Here is a 21,919-nt window from a genome sequence, read left to right as displayed (position 1 = left end):
TGCTACAGGAACAGAGAAGTGAAATTAGAGGTGAGAGGGGGAGAAAGGAAGAAAGCAGTTGGGAACTGGAATCCTTTTATGGAAAAAAGTTGCCAAGGCCCCTAGGAAGATACTGTAATTCCCATGACTCTCAAATAATAGACCTTCCCAGAAAACCACAAGGACATCAACAACCAACAACTCCTAACTGCTTGAAATTTTCCATTTGGTCACTGTGCTTGTAATTCCACAAAGCTAAAAATTCCCTAAAGAAGATTAAGGGATTAAGGGGCTTTCTCTCACTCCCAAATTACTTTCAATACCTTTAGTCAGATTATAGCATGTTTCCATGCCACAATGAGAGAAGGAGGAGACAGTCAGAAGGAGAGGTATTTTGGGAGAAAACTTGGAGATGAGGCTATGGCAGTCTTAGTGGGGGCCTTTGGCCACAAAACACCTAGGAAGGAGAGAAAAGAAGACATCCTGACAGGGGGAGGGGGGAAAAGGAAGGATGTGGTGCTAATATTTACAAACACCAACCTATTGCATTCTCTTCAGACCACTTAAACATTTATTAAGCATCTACTTTTTATGAGCACTGTACTAACTCTGGGGACACAAAGAAAGGAAAAGACGGTCCCTGCTCTCAAGGGGCTCATAGTCTAATGGGGGAAACAACCTGCTAACAACAAGAGACAGCATACATTGGGGGGGGGGGGGATGTGTGAGAGGAAAGGCACTAAGGTAAAGATTTGGGACTTTAGCTGACATTTGAACAAAGCCAGAGAAATCAGGAATTGGAGATAAAGAGGAAGAGAATTCTCCACTTAGGGTAGAGCCAGTGAAAATGCTCAGACTCAGAAAATGAATATCCAGTGAGAGAAACAGATTGGAAGCAACTTCTGTCACTGTGGAAAACATGATCCCAAAGAGATAGAAGTCCCTTGGACCCTTTATTCCCATCAGACTCAAGGTTATCTGTTGCCAGGATTAATTAAAGTCCTATTCAGGCACACAAGTGCAAAGCTTAGGGATTTTAATTTAGAGGGGGAAAGGGCATATCTCTCTCTCTCTCTCTCTTCCATCTCTCTGTATATGTGTGTGTCTCTCTTTTCATCTGTCTCTCCTCTCTCATCCATTTCTGTCTCTGTATCTGTCCCTGTCTCTCATCTGTCTCTCTTCTATCTCATCCATGTCTGTCTCTGTCTCTCTGTCTCTCTCTGCTTCCCTCCCTCCCTCTCCCTGTCCCCCTCTATGCCTCTCTCTGTCTCTATATGTGTGTATCTCTCTATTTCATCTGTCTCCTCTCTCATCCATTTGTGTCTCTGTCTGTCATCTCTCTTCTCTCTCATCCATGTCTGTCTGTCTGTTTCTCTCCCCCCCCCCCCCATAGAAAGTCAGTTTGTGGTTGACCAAAGGAAATCACTAGCTAGTCATAAAGGTCTGGATTTTGGCAGCATGGGACAGAAAAATACAGGCTAAAGTCAAAATAGGTACAGCTGCCCAGAAGTCCCCTTTCTCTATCACTGGCTCTATCTCCCAATGCAAATTACACATATTTGTAAATTCTCTATGGACTCAGAGGTGAAGGTCAGGGAGCACATTCCAAGCTATGGGTACAACCAGGAAAGAACATTGACATTGAGTTGGGAAAAGACCCACATAGAGCTGGTCCTGGCTCTGTCAAGCTCAAGCAGCTTCCCTTTCCAGTGAAAACCATTTTTTTTTTTCAATTGAGATAAAGCCGCCATAGAATGATCTGGACTGCAAACATTTATGAACAGCTACAAACTTTCTTTGATCAATCAGCTACTGACTTCCTGTGGTCTTATGGTCCAAACTTCAATATATCCATATACCTAAGTCATGGGTGATACAGATCTCTCATACACTATTGTTTCCTCCATTCCAAGCTGAACTCCTTTTACCCTGAACATGGGATTTTGCACATAGTAGGTAATTAATAAATGCATTTTCACTTGATTTGACTGCAGGGAGAATCATGCAACTCCTGTCATAGCCACAATTTCTCCTTGTTTTTTCCTTCCTCTCCTTTTTTTACATTTTCTTTTTAAATTTCAGGTATCATGGTGTTTTTTAAATAAAAAACATTTTATTGATATTCATTGTCCTTATAACACAATCATAGCACCACAGATTTGGAAATGGAAGAGACTAGAAGTCATCTACTCCAAATCTCTCATTTGACAGTTGAGGAAACCGAGGCCAGACTTGAAAGGTATACAATAACCTGTGCATGGTCATCCAGGTGGTGAGAAACAGAGCCTCCTCTACCCTGCAGATTGATTCCTCCCTTGTGATGAAGAAAATTAAGGTTCAAGTATCAGATAGGAGAACATCTACCAAAGGTTCATACTGCATCCCTAACTTGAGGAAGTTAATATATTTCAGTATCTGTTCTTCGGGATCATCTTTGGTTATTTAGTATTCAGAATTCAATTTCCTTTATAATTTTTTTGCATGTGCATCATAGTAGTCCTGTGTATGCTGTTCCCTTGGTTCTGCTTCTTTCACAGTTTCATCTCAAACAAATCTCTCACATTTTGCTGATTTTCTCATATACATAATGTCTTACTATAGAATATTTTTTATTTTATTTTTAGGTTTTTGTAAGGCAGTGGGGTAAAGTGACTTCTCCAAGACCACACAGCTAGGTAATTATTAAGTATCTGAGGCCAGATCTGAATTCAGTTTCTCCTGACTCCAGGGCTGGTGCTCTATCCACTGCACCACCTAGATGCCCCCTATAGAATATTTTTTATTTATATACCCTAGTTTTTTTTCATTAATTCCTTATTAAATTGCTACCCACTTTGCATCCAGTCTCTACTCGCCTCTTCACCTTCAAACACCAGCAACTGTTCTGAATCTGAGCTCCCCACACTTCCCTTCCACGGCACTCTCAATCTCAGGAGGAAAATGAGAAAGGCAAAGCAGCGTCAGGACCTCAGATTTCTTCTAGTCTCTTCTCATTTTGATTCTTTTCAGGCAAAGGAGTATCAGACCTGGAATCAGGAAATTAGACTTAGAATCCTACCTCAGCTAGTTACTAGCTTTGTGACCCTGGGCAAGTTACTTAATATCTCTCAACCAAGATTTATTCTTCTCTAAAATGGGACTAATAAAACCTATTTTGGAGGGTTTTGTAAGGATCAAATAAGGCAACTTTGCAAACCTTAAAGAGTTATCTAAATACTATCTATTATTATTTTTTCTAGTTTCATGATGAGTATAATCTTTCCTCTAACAATCTGTGGCATATGGCTAAATGGTTGGAAATGACTCCCACATTGGTAACTAGTCATTTCCTATCAAAATATAATAATTTATATTTTATGACTTAGTTGGTACTTAACATAGGCACTTCCTCTTAACTCTCTCAAAGAAAGTACTCATGATTTATAAGATTATCAATATCTTCCCTTATGTTTGATGATGATGATGATGTTTGTTCTCAAAGAAGACCATGACATCAGGGGGGTGATGCCATGACAAGCACATGAATTGGATTGGAAGGGGTGCTGTGCTAAGTCACCAGCCTCACTTTTTCCTCCAGAGTCATCTGAGTCCAGTGGCCAGATAGGAATCAGGTCAACTGAAGATGGTCCTGGATGTGAAGCAATCAAGGTGAAGTGACTTGCCCAAGGTCAGACAGCTAGTAAGTATCTGAGGCTGAATTTGAACACAGGTCCTCCTGACTCCAAGGCCAGTGCTCTATCCATTGTACCACCTAGCTGCCCTTATACCTACTTTGCACTGAATTCACCAACTATTAAAGTTTATGTCAATTTAATTCAGAAAGTCTGATAGAGGCTTCATAGGATTTCTCTACCTCCTCATCCTCTACCAAAAGTAAAAGGTTGATGTATAAGTTGCAATTACAACCATTATGATCTTGCAAAACTTTTAGCCAGAAGGGCAGCTAGGTGGCGCAGGGAATAGAGCACCAGCCCTGGAGTCAGGAGGACCTGAGTTCAGATCCACCCTCAGACACTTAATAATTACCTAGCTGTGTGACCTTGGGCAAGTCATTTGACCCCATTGTCTTGCAAAAAAAATTTTAGCCAGAGCACTGTAATATGAGATGGCCAAAAAACCCATAAATCATGTTTCTTTCTGCCTTTCAACATAGAATAAAAATAACTCCACCAACTCCTTTATTTACCTCTCTCCAAGGAGAACCTGGAAACCATCCTTCTCTTTATGTTTGACCTTCTCTCTTCTGCTTTCATTTACAAGGGGAATGTGAAGATTACTATGATTGGTTTCCTCTAGAATAGCCATTAGTTAGTCACTTTAGGGTATCACATATAAAATACCAATAGCTATATTAATAATTTTGGATGATCTAAAGACTATATGCTCCTGAGTATCCTCTGCCCACTGTTCTGCCATCCTCACTGCAGTATCAGAAAATAGCTGCACAGGTTGAAGGATCTTTTTGCATCTTAATTTGTTTTGTGGTCCATGTAGTGAAATTTAGGGGGTTTAAGAGTGTTAGAATTCACTAATCTGGATTATTGAGGTTGAAGTCGGATAATAGCAATAAGGACTCAATTAAGAAAGAAGAAAGGAAAAAGAAGTCTTCTATTTCCTGCCAACCAGGATAGATCCCAAGCCAAGGTAAAAGTATCTACAATGAGTCTGGTGTAAGAGGTTCCTTATATACAAATTTTTAGGGCAACATTTATAAACAAAATATTATTCAATATGTCCTTGTATGAAACAAAGAAAAGAAAGCAGGCTATTCATAAAATATAGGTGGTTATACCAAAAAAAAGAATAGAATATTCATGCTGAAAAATGAAGATTATAAATTGCAGGAAACCAATAAGGGAGTTATTGTTGTAATATGGCTATTTTTACAAAATCAAAGAAAACTATTTGTCAGGTCAGATAGAAAGGAGAACTTTCCCAGGACTCTGGAATCCTCCACCCTCAGCAGAGAAGACTTCTTGTACCAATAAAAAGTGAAAAATGGTGAATGTCAATTTAATTCAGAATGTCTGATAGGGACTTCATAGGATTTCTTTGCCTCTTCATCCTATACAAATAATGCTGGTGAAGGACACTAGCTGCTACAGTTGGATGTGTAGTTCACTAGGAGTCAGTTACAGCAAAATGGGTGATGTAGACCAAGATAGAGGCTGCTTCTTAGAAGTAGAGGATCTATGTGTATCAAATATGTCTGGGAAGCTGGTAGTGCTTTGGGGAAGGAGGGGAGGTATTTAGGAAGAGATAAAATGATAATGGCACTAAGGTCACTGGCAACTAGCAACTGAAATCAGTCTCTAGGGATATGTGGGGAGGATAATTTTGTACACTTCTCTTACAGCTGCCATGATCAGAGCTTCTCCATGCTTGGCTAATCCGGTCTTCAAGGAAGCAGATGTAGTCTGATGCTGGAATCATACTTTCCAATCCCTTATCATTATTATTATTATTATTACTTTGGTTTTTTTCAAGACAATGGGGTTAAGTGACTTGCCCAAAGTCACACAGTTAAGTATGTATTAAGTGACTGTGATCAAATTTGAACTCAGGTCCTCCTGACTCCAGGGCTAGTAGTCTATCCAATGCACCATCTAGCTGCCCCCTATTCCCTATTATTATTAATAAACTAAAAACCAAAATGAATTTTAAGGGAAAATATACTATATGCTCATTTTATAGGCTTCTCTAATGAGAAAATAAAAACTGGCAAGAAACAGATTAATTGTAATTAGAGATCTTAAAACTCTACTAAGCAGAATAATGTCCTTAGAGCCTGCACGCCTGGGTGCAAGTCACTTAAACTCTCAGGGGTCCAGACAATTCTCTTAAGACAATAAAAGTTTTAAACCAGTTGAATATCTGCATTGGTAGAACTTTCCTTACTGGGAGCTGCCTATATCAATAAAATTAAAGATCTGAACAAAACAAACAGAAAAAAAAACATACTAAGTGCCATCAAAATGACAATTCAAGTAGACATGAAGAAAATAAAGCAGAGATTTGGGGATAAATAAATAAATGAAGTAGAAATCATTCAATTTAATTTAAAACTATTTGATGATATTTGTCCTTCATTTTCAAAGAAGTCCATATCATCAGGAAAGTGATGCCATAACATGCATGTGAACTGGATTTGAGTGAAGCGGGTGCTATGCTAAGTCACCAGCCTCACTTTCTTTCCAGAGCCATCTGAGTCCAGTGGCCAGATAGGAATCAGGACAACTAGAGATGGCCTTGGATATGAGGCAATCAATATGAAGTGACTTGCCTAAGGTCACACAGCTAGTAAATGTCTAAGGCTGGATTTGAATTCAGGTCCTCCTGATTTCAGGGCCAGCACACTAACCACTGCACCATCTAGTTGCCAATTAACTATTTATCAAGGAGACTGAGTCAAGATGTCAGAGAAAAGCCAGGAAATTGTCTGAGCTCTCATGGTTCCCTCTGAAAAAATGTTAAATGAAGCCTCTAAGTGTATTCTGGAGTAACAGGACCTATAAAAAGATGGAGTTAAATAATTTTCTAGCTTAACATATACTCAGAAGGGCTTCAGGACAGGTCTGTCTCACTTGGTTAAAAGGGGAGCATAATCTTTCAGGGGAAAAGATGGGCAATCAGTGACATAGGGGACTATAAAATTTTCCTGATGAAAAGACCAGATGTGAACAGAAAATCTGATCTTCAAATAAAAGACTCAAGAAAAGCATTAAAAAAGTCAACAGGGAAAAAAAACATGTTATTCAATAAGGTGAAACTGTTTACCTTCCTACATGAGAAGATGATACTTATAACTTGAGAATTGTATCTCTAACAGGACAGTTTAGAAGTAGTATATAGAGAGTGTAGGCATACATTGATGCTGATGTGAGGACATAAAAAAATTAAGGGGTGAAAAAAAAGATTACACTGGAAGAAAAGGAAAGGAAGAGGCAGAATAGGGTTAAATTATATCACATTATGAGGTGCAAGAGAACTAGTACAATAGAGGGAATGAGGGAAGGGGTAAGCATTGTTTGTCCCTTACTCTCATCAGATTTGGCTCAAAGAGGGAATAACATACATATTTAGTTGGGTATAGAAATTTCTCTTACCCCATAGGGAAGTAGGAGGGGAAAGGAGAAAGAAAAGTGCTGGGGGATGGGAAAAAAACCTGTTAGAAGGGAGGGCAGATGTTCAGAAGCAAAACACTGGTGAAAGGAGAGGAAAAAGAATAAATGGGAAAAATAGGATGAAAGAAAATACATAGTAATCATAACTATGAATGTGAGTGGGATGGAAGCACATAGCAGAATGGATTAAAAAACCAATATCCTACAATATGCTGTTTACAAGAAACACATCTGAAGCAAAGAGATACACAAAGTAAAATAAAAAAGGCTGGGACAAAATATATTATGCTTCAGCTGAAGGAAAAAAAAGCAAGAGTACCAATCCTGATCTCAGACAAAGCAAAAGCAAAAATGGATCTAATTAGAAGAGATAAGGAGGGAAACAATATCATACTAAAAGGTACCTTTAACAATCAAGTAATCTCGATTCTAAACATATATGTACCAAGTGGTATAGCATCCAAATTCTTAGAGAAGTTAAATGAGTTATAGGAAGAAATAGCAAAACTATACTGGCAGGAGACCTCAACCTCTCATCCTCCAAACTAGATAAATCTAACCACAAAATAAGCAAGAAAGAAGTTAAGGAGGTAAACAGAATCTTAGAAAAGTTAGATATGATAGACCTCTAGAGAAAACTGAATAGGGACAGAAAGGAATAGATAGACCTTGTACTCAGAAAATTGACCATGTATTGGGGCATAAAAACCTCACAATCAAATGCAGAAAGGCAGAAATATTAAATGCATCTTTCTCAGATCATAATGCAATAAAAATTCATGTAATAAAGGGGCACTCAATGATAGATTAAAAATTAATTGAAAACTAAATAACCTAATCCTAAAGAATGAGTGGGTCAAATAATAAATCATAGAAACAATCAATAATTCATCCAAAAGAATGACAATAATGAGACAACATACTGAAACTCATGAGATGCAGCCAAAGCAGTTCTTAGGGGAAATTTTATATCTCTAAATGCCTACTTGAATAAACAGAGAAAGAAGAGATTGATGACCTGGGCATAAAACTTAAAGAGCTTAAAAAAAAAAGAACAAATTAAAAATCCCAAATTAGTAGTTCTGAAAATCAAAAGAGAGATTAATAAAAATGAAAATAAGAAAACTATTAAACTAACAAATACAACTAATAACTGGTTATATTAAAAAAAACTAATATAGATAAACCTTTGATTAACTTGTTTAAAATGAGAAGAAAAACCAAATTAACAGGATCAAAATGAAAAGGATGAATTCACCACCAATGAAGAAGACATTAAAGTAATAATTAGGAGCAATTTTTCCCAACTCTATGCCAATAAATCTGACAATTTAAGTGAAATAGACGAATATTTACAAAAAATACAAATTGCCCAGATTAATACAAGAGAAAATGAAACACTTAAATAATCCCATTTTAGAAAAAAAAATTGAACAAACCATCAATGAATTCCAAGAAAAAAAATCTCCAGGGTTAAATGGATTTACAAGTGAATTCTACCAAACATTTATTTTTTTTGTTCAGTATTTTATTTTTCCCCAATTACATGCAAAAAACAATTAACATTCATTTTTAAAACTTTGAGTTCCAAATTCTCTCCCTTCTTCCCTCCACCCACCCCCCAATGAGAAGATAAGCAATTCAATATAGGTTATACAAGTATAGTCATGCAAAACATATTTTCATATTAGTCATATTGTGAAAGAAAACACAGACAAAAAACTCAAGAAAAATAAAGTTTTGAAAAAAGTATACTTCAATCTGTATTCAGACACCATCAGTTCTTTGTCTGGGGATGGATAGCATTTTTCATCATAAGTCCTTCAGAGGTATCATTGTATTATTGAGAATAGCTAAGTAATTCACATCTAATCATCTTACAATATTGCTGTTACTTTATACACAGTACATTTCACTTTTTATTAGTTCATATAAATCTTTCCTAGCTTTTCTGAAAGCATTCCACTCATCTGTTCTTATAGAACAATAGTATTCCATCACAATCATATACCACAATTTGTTTAGTCATTTCCAAATGCATTCCTTCAATTTCTAAGTACATATAGATTCTTTCCTTATTGATTTTTATCTCTTTTTGGATACAAAACTAGTAGTTCTAACAAAAACTGAAATAACAATTTAAATTCTAATACTATATTTGCCATTTAGAAAAATATGTGAAGTCCTACCAAATTCCTTTTTTGACCCAAATATGGTACTGATACCTAAATCAGGATGAGTTAAAACAGAGAAAGAAAATTATAGGCCAATTTCCCTAATGAATATTGATATAAAAATTTTTAATAAAACATTATCAAAGAGATTACAGCAATTTATTATCATAATAATACACTATGATCAGGTGGAATTTATAAGAGGAATGCAGAGTTGGTTTGATATATTGAAAACTATCAGTATAATTGACCATATCAATTACAAAACCAACAGAAATCATGTAACTATCTCAATCGATGCAGAAAAAACTTTTCACAAAATATAGCACCCATTCCTATTAAAAAACACTAGAGAACATAAGAATAAAAGGAGTTTTCCTTAAAATGATAAACAACATCAATCTGAAACCATCCATAAGCATTATGTGTAATGAAGATAAGCTAGGAGCTTCTCAAGAAGATTGGAGGTGAAACAATGATGCCCATTATCATTACCATTATTTAATATTGTACTAAAAAGATTAGCTATAAAAATAAAAGAAGAAAAGGAAATTGAAGGAATTAGACAATGAGGAAATAAAATTATCACTCTGTGTAGATGATATGATGGTATACTTAGAGAATCTTAGAGAATAACCCAAAAAACTACTTGAAATAATTGACAACTTTAGCAAAATTGCAGGACATAAAATAAACCCACCACACACAGCTAGGTAATTATTAAGTGTCTGAGGCCGGATTTGAACTCAGGTACTCCTGACTCTAGGGCCGGTGCTCTATCCACTGCGCCACCTAGCCGCCCCGAGAAATTTCATTTAAAATAACTAGACAATATATAATAATTGAGAATCTACCTGCCAAGACAAATCCAAGAACTCTATGGAATACTTTTAACACAAATAAAGTCTAATCTAAACAATTAGAAAAATACCAATTGCTCCTGGGTAGGTCAAGGTTAATATAATAACAATGGCAATTCTAGCTAAATTAATTTACTTATTCAGTGCCAAACCAAACTATCAAAAAATGCTTTACAGAGCTAGAAAAGTAATAACAAAATTCATCTGAAAGAACAAAAATTCAAGAATAACAGGGGTATTTAAAGAAAAAAAATGCAAAGGAAGGGAGCCTAGCTGTACCAGTTCTAAAATTATATTATAAAGCAGCACTCATCAAAACTCTTTGGTACTGGCTAAGAAATAGATAAATGGATCAGTGGAATGTATTAGGTACACAAGACAGCAATAAATGACTATAATAATCTACTGTTCTATAAACTCAAAGAGTCCAATTTCTATTTGACAAAAACTGTTGTGAAAACTAGAAAACAGTATGGCAAAAACTAGGCATAGATCAACATCTCACACCCTATGACAAGATAAGGTACAGAATTGAGACATAAAGGGGGATACTATAAGCAAATTAAAAGAGCAAGGAATAGTTTACCTTCTCTATGGAGAAGGGAAGACTTTATGACCAAATAAGAAATAGAGAATATTATGAAATGCAAAAATGGATAATTTTGGTTACATTAAATTAAAAGGTTTTGTGAAACAATAACAATGCAACCAAGATTAGAAGGAAAGCAGAAAACTAGGAAACAATTTTTACAGACAGTATTTCTGATAAAGGCTTCATTTCTCAATTACAGAGAGACTTGAGTCAAATTTATAAGGATACAAGCCATTCCCCAATTGATAAATGGTAAAAGTATATGAACAAGCAGTTTTCAGATGTCATATGAAAAAATGCTCTAAATCATTATTGATTTTGCCAATCAAAACCATTCTGAGGTATACCTTACACTATCAGATTGGTTAATATGACAGAAAAGGAAAACAATAAATGTTGGAAATGTGGGAAAATTGGAACATTAATGCCTTGTTAGTGGAGTTATGAACTGATCCAACCATTCTGGAGGGCAATTTGGAAAAAAAGAGCTGAATCACACTATGTTTACATTTGATCCAGCAATACCACTTCTAGGTCTGTATCCCAAAGAGAGTATATTAAAAAAGGGAAAAGGACCCACATGTACAAGAATATTCATAGCAGCTCTTTCTGTGGTGGTAAAGAACTGAAAAATAGGGGGATGTCCATCAACTGGGGAATGGTTGAACAACTTGTGGTATATGAATGTAATGGAATACTATTTTTCTGTAAGTTATGATGAACCAGGCAGATTTCAGAAAAACCTAGACTTACATGAATGGATGGTGAGTGAAGTGAGCAGAACCAGGAGAATATTGTTCAAAGTAATGCCAATATTGTATAATGATCAATTATTAATGTCTTAGCTCTTCTCATCAATACAATCATCCAAGACAATTCCACATCCAGAGAAAGAACGATAAGGTCTGAATGCAGATCAAAGCAGACTATTTTCATTTTTTTGTTGCTTTTTTCTTTCAAATTGTTTGTCCCTTTTGTTCTAATTCTTCTTTCATAACATGACTAATGTGGAAATATGTTTAACATGACTGTAAATATATAACCTTTATCAGAATGCTTGCTGTCTTAGGAAAGGGAGGGATGGGAAAAAAATTGGAAATCGAAATCTTATAAAAATGAATGTTGAAAACTATGTAATTGGAAAATTACTATTAAGTTGGGGAAAAAGACAACTATTTAATGAACACTTTCTAGACACAAGGCACTGTGCTAGTCCCAGGAGGGAGAAATACAAAGATTAAGAGGAGACCTGCTCCTAGACCTCCAGGAGTAAACACTTTAGTGTAGGGGAAAATGAAACCAATAAACAATTAGCATTCAAGGCAAACTGTGCCATAAAAGCGGAGTCTGAGGAGGAAGATAACCCATTTCCTTTGGGAACTAAGGGAAACCTTAATAGGGGAAATCAATTTGATCAGGGTTTTAAAGAATGGGAGGAACCTGGAAAAGGCATCAGAAGGTGCAAATGAGTTCGATTTGATGTTAGAATATTTCAGTGCACCCATGCTTCAAATACTGATTCTCTGTGTGACTCTGGACGAGTCAGAATCTGAGACCATTTGCACTCTTCTTCCCTCTTCCACCCACATCTACCAGATAATTTTTGCAACTATCTCTGCTATCACACATGTTTCACTTGAAGAGTTGGGCCTTTTCCTAGTCACAGCAAATCATCCAACATGTACACATGATCCCATTCCTTCCCATCTTGTCTGGTAGGTTGTCCCATCATTCCTTGTTTTCAGTCTCATCTGACTTTATTTTTTAGGTTTTTGCAAGGCAATGGGGTAAGCGGCTTGCCCAAGGCCACACAGCTAGGTAACTACTAAATGTCTGAGGCCAGATTTGAACTCAGGTCCTCCTGACTCCAGGGCTGGTGCTCTATCATCTGACTCTTTTTGACCCCCATTTGGGGTTCTCTTGGCAGAAAAACTGGAATGGTTTGCCATTTCCTTCTCAAGTTCATAGATGATGAAACTGAGGCAAATTAAGCAATCTTGCTCAGGATCAAACTGCTAATAACTGTCTAAGGCAGAATTTGAACTCATGAAGATGAGTCTACTTGACTCCAGGCCCAACACTCTATCCACTGGGTCACCCAGCTGCCCCCTATCATTCCTACTCTCTTTAATCTGTTCCTGTCTATGGGTTGTTTACTGTCTACAAACATGTATTTCCCCATCCTCAAAAATCCTTCATTTGATTTGACAATTCCTGGAATTGTCTTCTTCATTTTCTGGCTAAACTCTGTCAGAAGGCCAACTATAACTTATGCTTTCACTTCCTTTCCTCTCACTTGCTTGCCAGCCTCATTATTCAACCAAAACTTCTCTCAAAAGTTACCAATGATATTTTTTTACTATATAAATATTTTATTTGTTTTCCAATTACATACAATGGCAGTTTCAACCAATCATTTTTTTTGCAAAGTTTTGAGTTTTGCAATTTTCTCCCTTCCCCCTTCTCCCAACAGAAGGCTTTACATTTGCATCCATGATGAACATCAGTCAAAACTGAACTTGTTGTGAGAGAAGAATCAGATCCAAAAGGAAGAAAGAAAACTACCAACGATCTATTAATGACCCAATCTAATAGCCTTTTTTCAGTTTTCATCCAATTATTACATCTTGTGTCCTATTGCTATCAAGGACGCCATCGCCCTCTCAGTCACGCAGGTTCACGACCTTGTTGTCGCCCTTAACTCCTCATTTTCACCCCATCACGACTAAACTCTTTACAAGGTCTGTGCACCCTACTATTGCAACATCCTTGCATACACCCCTTTTCTCCTCTGATGCTGTCATCATTCTGGCACAGGCCCTCATCACTTTACACCTGGGCTATTGCAATAGTTTTTGGGGGTCTGCCTGCTACAAATTTCTCCTCACTTTGGTCCAATATCCTCTATTCAGCCGTCAAATGGATCTTTCTAAAGCACAAGTCTGACCATGTCCTCTTTCCCTCTTCCCCCTACCCTCATTCACCAAGCTCCAATGGACCTCTACTATCTCCAGGATTAAATATAAATCCTCTATTTGGCATTCAAAGACCTTCATAATCTGACTTCTTCCTACCTTTCTAATCTTCTTGAACTTTACACACACCTCACTCCTACCCCTCTACACATACATACTGGAAAATCCAGTGACAATGGCCTCCTTTCTAACAAGGACTCTGGGAATTTTTACTGGTTGTTTCTCACACTTAGAATGCTCTTCATCCTCCTCTCTACCTCTTGGCTTTCTTCAATTTCCAACTAAAATCTCACTGACTACAGAAGGTCTTTCCTGATTTCTCCCTCCCACCTCCCACTCTAGTGTCTATGTTGATTATTTCCTATGTATCCTATACGTAGTTTGTACATATTGGTTTACTTATTGTCTCCCCAATGAAGATTGTAAGCTCCTTGAGGGCAGGGACTGTCTTGTGCCTCTTTTTATCACAGTACCAGAATATATCTTATTGACTGATTGACTTTAGAGGTCCCCTCATGCAATGCTCTCATTTTCTGGATGAGCAGCAGAGGCCAAGAGAAATTAAATGGATTGACCAGGTTCATATGAGTAAAAGGAAGAAGCAGAATTCAAACCTTGGGCAGGTCCTCCAACTCTTGACCTATCTCTCTACCTACCAGGTTGTCCTGTCATCCATATCTGCGATTTTGGTCACCTCTCAGAGCCTGAAATTCCTTGTCTATAAAATGGGGAAAGTGAGATTTGCCCTGCTTGGTTCAAAATGCTCTTTGCAAGAAAACAGAATATTCCAAAAAAAATCTTAGTTCAGCAATAAGACTTTTGGGATACCCTATATACTTGTGAACCAATTATTATCATTATTATCATCATTATTATTATCATTATTCCAAAAGGCCCTGATGGAAGGGAAAGGAATAACATAAGCCAAAAGTATATTGAAGAAAAAGTGAGAAGGGAAATTGGGCTGTAGCACTGCATATGCATAAAAAAGTCGAAGATAAATTTGGAAAAATATTAATAGATTCAGAATTGGAGGGAACATTCATATCACATAGGATCCCAAACTGTGAACTAGAAATGCCTTTAGAAGTCATATAGTTCAACCTACTCACTTTGCAGATGAGGAAATTAAAGCCAAGAGATGTAAAATAACTTGCCCAAGTCACACAGAACCAGGATTTGGATCCAGATCCTTGGCCTCAAAATCTTCCCTCCAAATTACATTGCCTCCCAAAGTCCCCTTTGGAAAGGCCCAACTCTTTGATTCACTTCTGAGGAAACTAAGACTCAAAGAGACTTTCCCAAAGTCCCATTCCTAGCAAGTCCCCAGCTTACAAATCCAGTACCATTCCAATTATAACCTAATGTCTCTAAGTTAGGATCAAAAGTGTGGAGGACCTCCAGTAGAAGCATGACAAATTATTGAAGATTTGTTTGCAGTGGGGTAATAGGATAAGAACTAATACAGGGAAAGAAACAAATAGCAATAGAGTAGACGATAAGACTTTCCCCCCCAAAATATACAAACATCATTCCCTAAAATCACTCTGACAGGAGGCCAAAAAGGTACTCCTAGCAAATACAAAAAAGGCACAGATATTACACATTCTCAGATTATGACCCAGTACAATGAAAAATAAAAACCAGACAGAATTCAAAGGCATCAAACCAGACAGCCACTGCAAAATACTTAAACAACTGCCAGGGTCAAAAAGGAAGCCTGGCCGGGGAAAAGCAAACAGGCATATCAGATGGAAGTATGAGGGAGGGGTTTCTCATGCAGCCCTCTAAAAGGACTAGGAATTGCTCCAACTGCTTCTATTAGTAAGAAATAAAAAAAGAAAGTCAAGCTAGACTCTACCCACAGAACTTCAAAAGAGAAACAAAGGAACAAACAAAAAATAAATAACAGAAATAAATGGAAAAAAGGAGTAGTAAACAAAGTCAACCATTGGTCCTTTGAAAAAACTTTATAAAAAATTGGCAATATGTTAACAGAATTACTAGAGAGGAGGAAGAAAAAAAACCAGATTAATGAAATCATGAACAATAAGGGAAATATCACAATATAAGAAAAAAAGTGATTAACAAATATAAAGGGTATTTCAGGGGTCAGACTAAAAACTAAAATTTTGCGAATCAAGGACAAAATAATATTTATCAATTGTCGAGATACTAAAGAAACAGAGAAAAGGAATCAATGAAGGACATTAGAAAAAATGGAATTTCTGGAAAATTTTTCTGAACTTTTCAAAGACAAAATGTTTTTAAATGATCTGAAGGTTTTTTTCCCCTTTACTTACTAAAGAGTAATATAGTTAAAGTAGGTGCTAACATACCTGACAGCATACTGAAGTCATTCTTAGAAATAGAAAGAAGACAAGGTTGTATACTATCATCTTTCATCTCATTGCTAGTTAAAGCAATTAACTAATAGGAGATCCTTAAAAACACTCATTGTTTGGAAAGAATATAGAAATGAGTATATGAATTTGAAGAAATCAACCTGCAATTTGCTATTGATCTCAAATATACTCAACAACATTGTAAGCTATATAGCTATACAAAAACATCTACCCTCATAAAAAGTGACTGCATGCAGAATATCAACATTAAACAAATCATTTGGGTATTAGCTTAACTTGGAACGGGAGACTGTTCTCCTAAAAAAGGAAATAAAGGACATGAATAAATGAAAAGAATGTCCTTTGCTCCCACTAAAGTTTAAACTATTACTAACATTAATATATAAATTTAATAGAACACTGATTAATGGTTCCCAGGAGATGTTTTATGGAAATTGAAAAATTGATGGTAACATGTAACTGGAAGAATGAGCAAAGAAAAACAATAAAAAAAAATTAACAAAGGTACTCATCCTACCAGATTTTTAAAACAACATATTACCAATGGACAATTAGCAAAACCACATAATTACTGTTTTTTGAAATGGAAAAAATTATTAATTCCATCAAAAAGATTCCAGAAAAAGAATTCAACTATTATTCTAGGATTTGATGGATTGATCAGAAATGGAAATTAACTCACATCCATAACCCACATTACAAAAAAATTCAGATGGTTCAGTGTTTACATTTTTACATCTATTAAAGCAGAAGCATAACATTTCTTCCAACTAGAGAGGGAAGATTTACTTCTGAATATTAAATATTTAGAGACTATCAGAAACAAGAAAGATGTCCACATATATAAAATTAAAAGCCTGAATAACCTAATTCACTAAAATAGATATCAAAAGAAAAATCAATAGAATAGGGAAAATATTTAAAAAACAAGTGATAAAATTTTATCAAATAAGATAATGTATGAGAAAATGCTTTGTAAAACACAAATCGCCATATACATGTAAACTATTATGAGAAAAGATTTTATATACAAAACACCTCAAAAATTTACACAAATATATATATATATATACATAGCACCAAGATTTCTTTCAATTCATGATATAAATAAAAAGTTTACATCAGAGGAAACAGACAAAATAAATCATTGAATTAAAGCACTTCTGAAATGAAAAGGTCCTTAGACAATAGTGGTCTGGCCTACTCATTTTCTAGATAAGGGCGCTGAGGCCCAAAGAGGGAAAGGGATTTGGCCAGGTTGTATAACTAAGTTAGTGGCAGAGGTAGCTGTAGAATCTACCTCTCCTGGCCCCTAATCCATCAAGACAACAATTTCACAATCAAACACAGAAACGCACATCAAAACAACTCATAAACTTCTATAACTAGCCAATGAATGAATAAAATAGTGAAAACCAGTGATGCGAAGATTGGGGTGCTCTTGTGATTTTGTGGAGAAAAGCACACAGAAACAAAAGGAATTGGCACCCCAATTTGCAAAGTCCTACTATAGCAGAGAAACTGACAGCAAGATAATTAGCCAACAGCACAGCATATTCAAGAAAATCATAGCATATTAAGGCAACTATTCTTTTAAATAACACATATAAGGATCATATTAATACATACAAGTATACATACAAAAAACCATTAAGTGAAAAAATCTCATAAAACAGTACTTACAAAGTGATCATATGATCTAAATGTGTAGCAGAAAAAATAAGCCCAGGAGATTAGGAAGGACCTTCAAGGTCATCTAGTCCAACCTCTTTAGGAGGAATCTTATGCCTCCAAAGAATAAATGACTTGCCCAAGATGACATAAGTAGTAAGTGGCAGAGTCATTATTCAAACCTAAATCCTCTACTCTACAAGGCAATCTAGATGGATCCAAACAGGGCTTAAGGTTCATTAGGTTATTTTTTGTTTTTCAAGGATACTTAGGTTCATAATATGTTTAAATGAAACAAAACATCTTTAGTTTCTTGAGGGTCCACTGCCTTGCAAGTTATATTTATGATGCAAGTAGAATAGAAAGCAAAGATAATCTACCATTTCTAGGCAATAACATTGTTATTAGTACACCTCTCCATAAACCATCACATTAGAAGCCACCACCCTGATGAAAAGGGCATTTGAATGATTCTCTAACTTCCAAAATCTAGGTCGCCAATCTAGTGAATGAATAACTAAGGCCAGAAGGTTGCTCCCCTTGGGTTAGGCCATAGGATCAGATATTTAAAACTAAAAGAGACCTTAGAGGTCAGAATCCAATTCTTCACCTCTCCCCACTCCATCATTTTTCTGATGAGAAAACTGAGGCTCAGAGAGGCTAAGTGATTTGTCTACAGTCACGAAACTAATAAATGTCTGAGCTGGGATCTGAACCCAGGTCCCGTTGACTCTTGATATACTTCCCCATCTGTTAGCAGAGGGATCTAATTCATGGCCCTCAAAACCAAATTGAAATGGGCCTGGAAATGTTTAAAGAAATAAATAAAAATATAATACAATATAATGTTAATTTGAGGGTTTTTTTAAGTCAGTACATAGACTGCAGGGATCTGTTTCTATTTAAGGTTGACACCACTACTGTACTACAGCATGCAGATTAGAAATATATTGATTCATTCAGAAGTGACTGGATTTAGTTAATTTAGTTAACTGTCTTGAAAGTTAACTAATTTAGTTAACTAAATTGATAAGGGTAAACTTTATAATCCAGTACACATTTATTAAATTACAAACATAGGTAAAATTGCCAAATTGACAAGAGGAACAATTTTTTTGATCTCTAAGAGGAAAATCTACATAGCGAAACTGATTTTATTTTTATTTTTTATTTTTTAGGCTTTTTGCAAGGCAAATGGGGTTAAGTGACTTGCCCAAGGCCACACAGCTAGGTAATCATTAAGTGTCTGAGGCGGGATCTGAACTCAGGTACTCCTGACTCCAGGGCCTGACTCTATCCACTGTGTCACCTAGCCTCCCGAGAAACTGATTTAAGATCACTGATTACTTGGACCATCATCCTTCTATTTGCACCTGTAGCTACTCTCCTTCATGGAAGAGATCAACTGAACAAACACTGAAGAATATTTACCATTACATTGTCACTGGGGTGTTTTTCTCTGTACACTAGGTAACAGAAAATGGGGCATGTGCTTTCTCAAAAGCTTAAAAATGTTTAATGGAAATTGGCTCAATCATAGTTGCAATGAACAAAGTGCACTGTAAACTGTAAAGTGCTATGTAAATTATTGTCATTATACTTGTGGGGATGTAGACCATGGCAATGCTACAAAGATTTACTGCAGTTTTTCATGTATTTATCCAAAGCTTCTGCTTTGCACTTTCTAATTTGAATGATGCCCACATTCTGACTGGAGGGTTTTTCACATTCATTTCATTGACAAAATCTCTCTTCCCTGTGAATTTTCTGATGATATATATATATATACATCAATACATATATGTATATGTGTATCAGTATGTACACTGATATATACACTGATAGCTGTAGTAAGAAGTTAACCAAAACTCACTGAGTTTTTCTCCCACATGAATTCTTCAATATTGACTAAGCCCTGATCTTTTCCAAAAGCTTCCCATATTCATTCCATCAATATTAACTGTCTAATGTTTAACAAAATCTCTAACTACTATGAGTTTTTTGATGTCTGCAAAGGGCTGCACTCTTCTTAAAGGTTTTCCCACACTCATCACATCCATGGAGAGATGCTCCACTATGAATTCTCCGATGTCGATTAAGACCTGAACTCCTTCTGAAAGTTTTCCCACATTCATGACATTCATAAGGTTTTGCTCCACTATGAATTCTCCTGTGTTTAATAAGGTCTGATGGTCCCCTGAAGGTTTTCCCACATTCAATACATTCATAAGGTTTCTCTCCGGTGTGAATTCTCTGATGCTCCAGAAGGCTTGAGCTCTGCCTGAAAGGCTTCCCACAATCCTTACATTCATAGGGTTTTTCTCCTGTATGAATTCGCCGATGTTTGGTAAGCTCTGAACTCCTTCTGAATGCCTTCCCACACTGAATACATTCAAATGGTTTTGCTCCACTATGAATTCTCTGATGTTCAAGAAGACCAGATTGCCCCCGAAAGGCTTTACCACATTCAGCACATTTATAGGGCTTCTCTCCAGTATGAATTCTCTGATGCTTAATAAGATCTGAATGTTCCCTGAAACCTTTTCTACAGTCATTACATTCAAAGGGCTTCTCACCACTGTGAATTCTCTGATGCCGAATTAGGTGTGTGCTAACCTTGAAGGCTCTTCCACATTCAGTACATTCATAGGGTTTCTCTCCACTGTGAACTTTCTGATGTTGACTAAGGCCTGTACTCCTTTTAAAGGACTTTCCACATTCATTACATTGATAGGGCTTTACTATGCTATGAATTCGCCTATGTCTACTAAGGCCTGAACTCCTCCTGAAGGCTTTCTCACATTCCTTACATTTATAGGGTTTGGCTCCACTGTGAATTCTCTGATGTTCATTAAGTTCTGAGTGTCCCTTGAAGGCTTTCCCACATTCCACGCATTCATGGGGTTTCTCTCCACTATGGATTCGCTCATGCTGAATAAGTGCTATATTAAGTCTGAAGGCTTTCCTACAGTCTTTACATTCATAGGGATTCTCTATTCCTTGATCCTGATTCTGGTGTTGTTTCAGAAAGTCTGAATTATCTGTGAGGCTGCCATATGAATCAGATGGCTGGGCCCTAGCTCCTATAGAGCCCTGCTGCCACTCTAACCTACCTTCAACATCACAGTGTCCTCCAACTAGAAAGTCCTGGCGAAACCCCTTTGGGCACTCTTCTGATAATATTCCCTGGATTTTCACTTCTTCACCAACTTCTTGCTGTAGAATAGATGCCTCTTTCTCAGTCGCTGAAATGATAAATAGAAAATACCCAGATCAATAGAGTGAGAGAATCATTATATAAATGAGTGCCTACTGGAGGCAGCTATCTTTAAAAGGACTTCAATATAACCCTTAAGGTAGTAGATGAGAATTGGGTGAGGACAGAAAGGAAATGAAGACATAAGAGGAAAAAATGGCAAAGTAAGCAGAGAAAAAGGTGGGTCTACCAAAAGTGGGCATCATAATGATAGCAGAAGATGGAAGAATGAGAAGTAGCAGAAGAAGCAGTGAAAGAGAACAGACAGGCCAAGAGCTGTGGTCAAGAAAAGAGTAGCCATGAAAGGTGAGAATGATTGTTAGTAGAGGTACAAAGAAGTGGAGCATTTGGGATGAAATGGGCTCCAAGAGTACCAGCACTGCTCCTTTCCCCAGGACTATTGGATCTCCTTTATAGGATGCCAAAAAGCAGAGGTGGACAAAGCAATTTCTCTGCCCTTCTGGATGCCACACCCTGGTATTTCAATATCTGTTTATCTCTTCCATAACCCCTCTTCCACTTTAATAAAACAAATCTAACATTAGCAAGACCATCAGCCAGAGAAAAACAAATCAGCTTCATTATCATGAGATGACTTCAAGGATGCTTGTTACAACTAATATGAGCTTCCATCCAATATAATTTAGTACTTGACTGTTCTGCTTGCTTCTACTTCCATCCCCAGACCTTAGCACAGAACTCTTCTGATCCATCTATTTATCCAGTTACTGTAGGAGGAACAGACTTAGGCTTTTTCCTAATGCATAAAAAGCTTTTTCCTAATGCATAAATGACTTTTACAAAAAAAAAATGTCTTTCCTAATGAGACAATATTTAACCCAAGTTTCTCTTCTACAAGATCAGTCTGTAAGCTCAGACATTTACATTTGAGCTCAGACAAGTTCCATCTATCCTAACATCA

General features: G+C 36.5%; 2 protein-coding genes across 5 annotated transcripts in view; both read right to left on the bottom strand.

Annotated features, from left to right (window-relative positions):
- LOC141499827 (uncharacterized) overlaps window positions 1-20,941 on the bottom strand; it is a 101,011-nt gene extending 80,070 nt beyond the window's left edge. The window contains exon 1 of the mRNA XM_074202582.1: window positions 20,855-20,941. The gene's annotated coding sequence lies outside the window, so the exon portion shown is untranslated. The remainder of the gene's footprint in view (window positions 1-20,854) is intronic.
- LOC141499828 (uncharacterized) overlaps window positions 3,018-21,919 on the bottom strand; it is a 31,577-nt gene continuing 12,675 nt past the window's right edge. For all 4 annotated transcript variants that reach the window (XM_074202588.1, XM_074202584.1, XM_074202587.1 and 1 more), the window contains one exon: window positions 3,018-20,986. In XM_074202588.1, the coding sequence (XP_074058689.1) occupies window positions 19,725-20,986 (1,262 nt within the window). In that variant the 3' untranslated portion in view covers window positions 3,018-19,724. The remainder of the gene's footprint in view (window positions 20,987-21,919) is intronic.

Source organism: Macrotis lagotis, chromosome X (genome assembly GCF_037893015.1).
Source record: "Macrotis lagotis isolate mMagLag1 chromosome X, bilby.v1.9.chrom.fasta, whole genome shotgun sequence".
NCBI classification, from domain to species: domain Eukaryota; kingdom Metazoa; phylum Chordata; class Mammalia; order Peramelemorphia; family Peramelidae; genus Macrotis; species Macrotis lagotis.
Note: the sequence above shows the minus strand (reverse complement) of the source record. Positions and strands in the feature narration are given on the sequence as shown.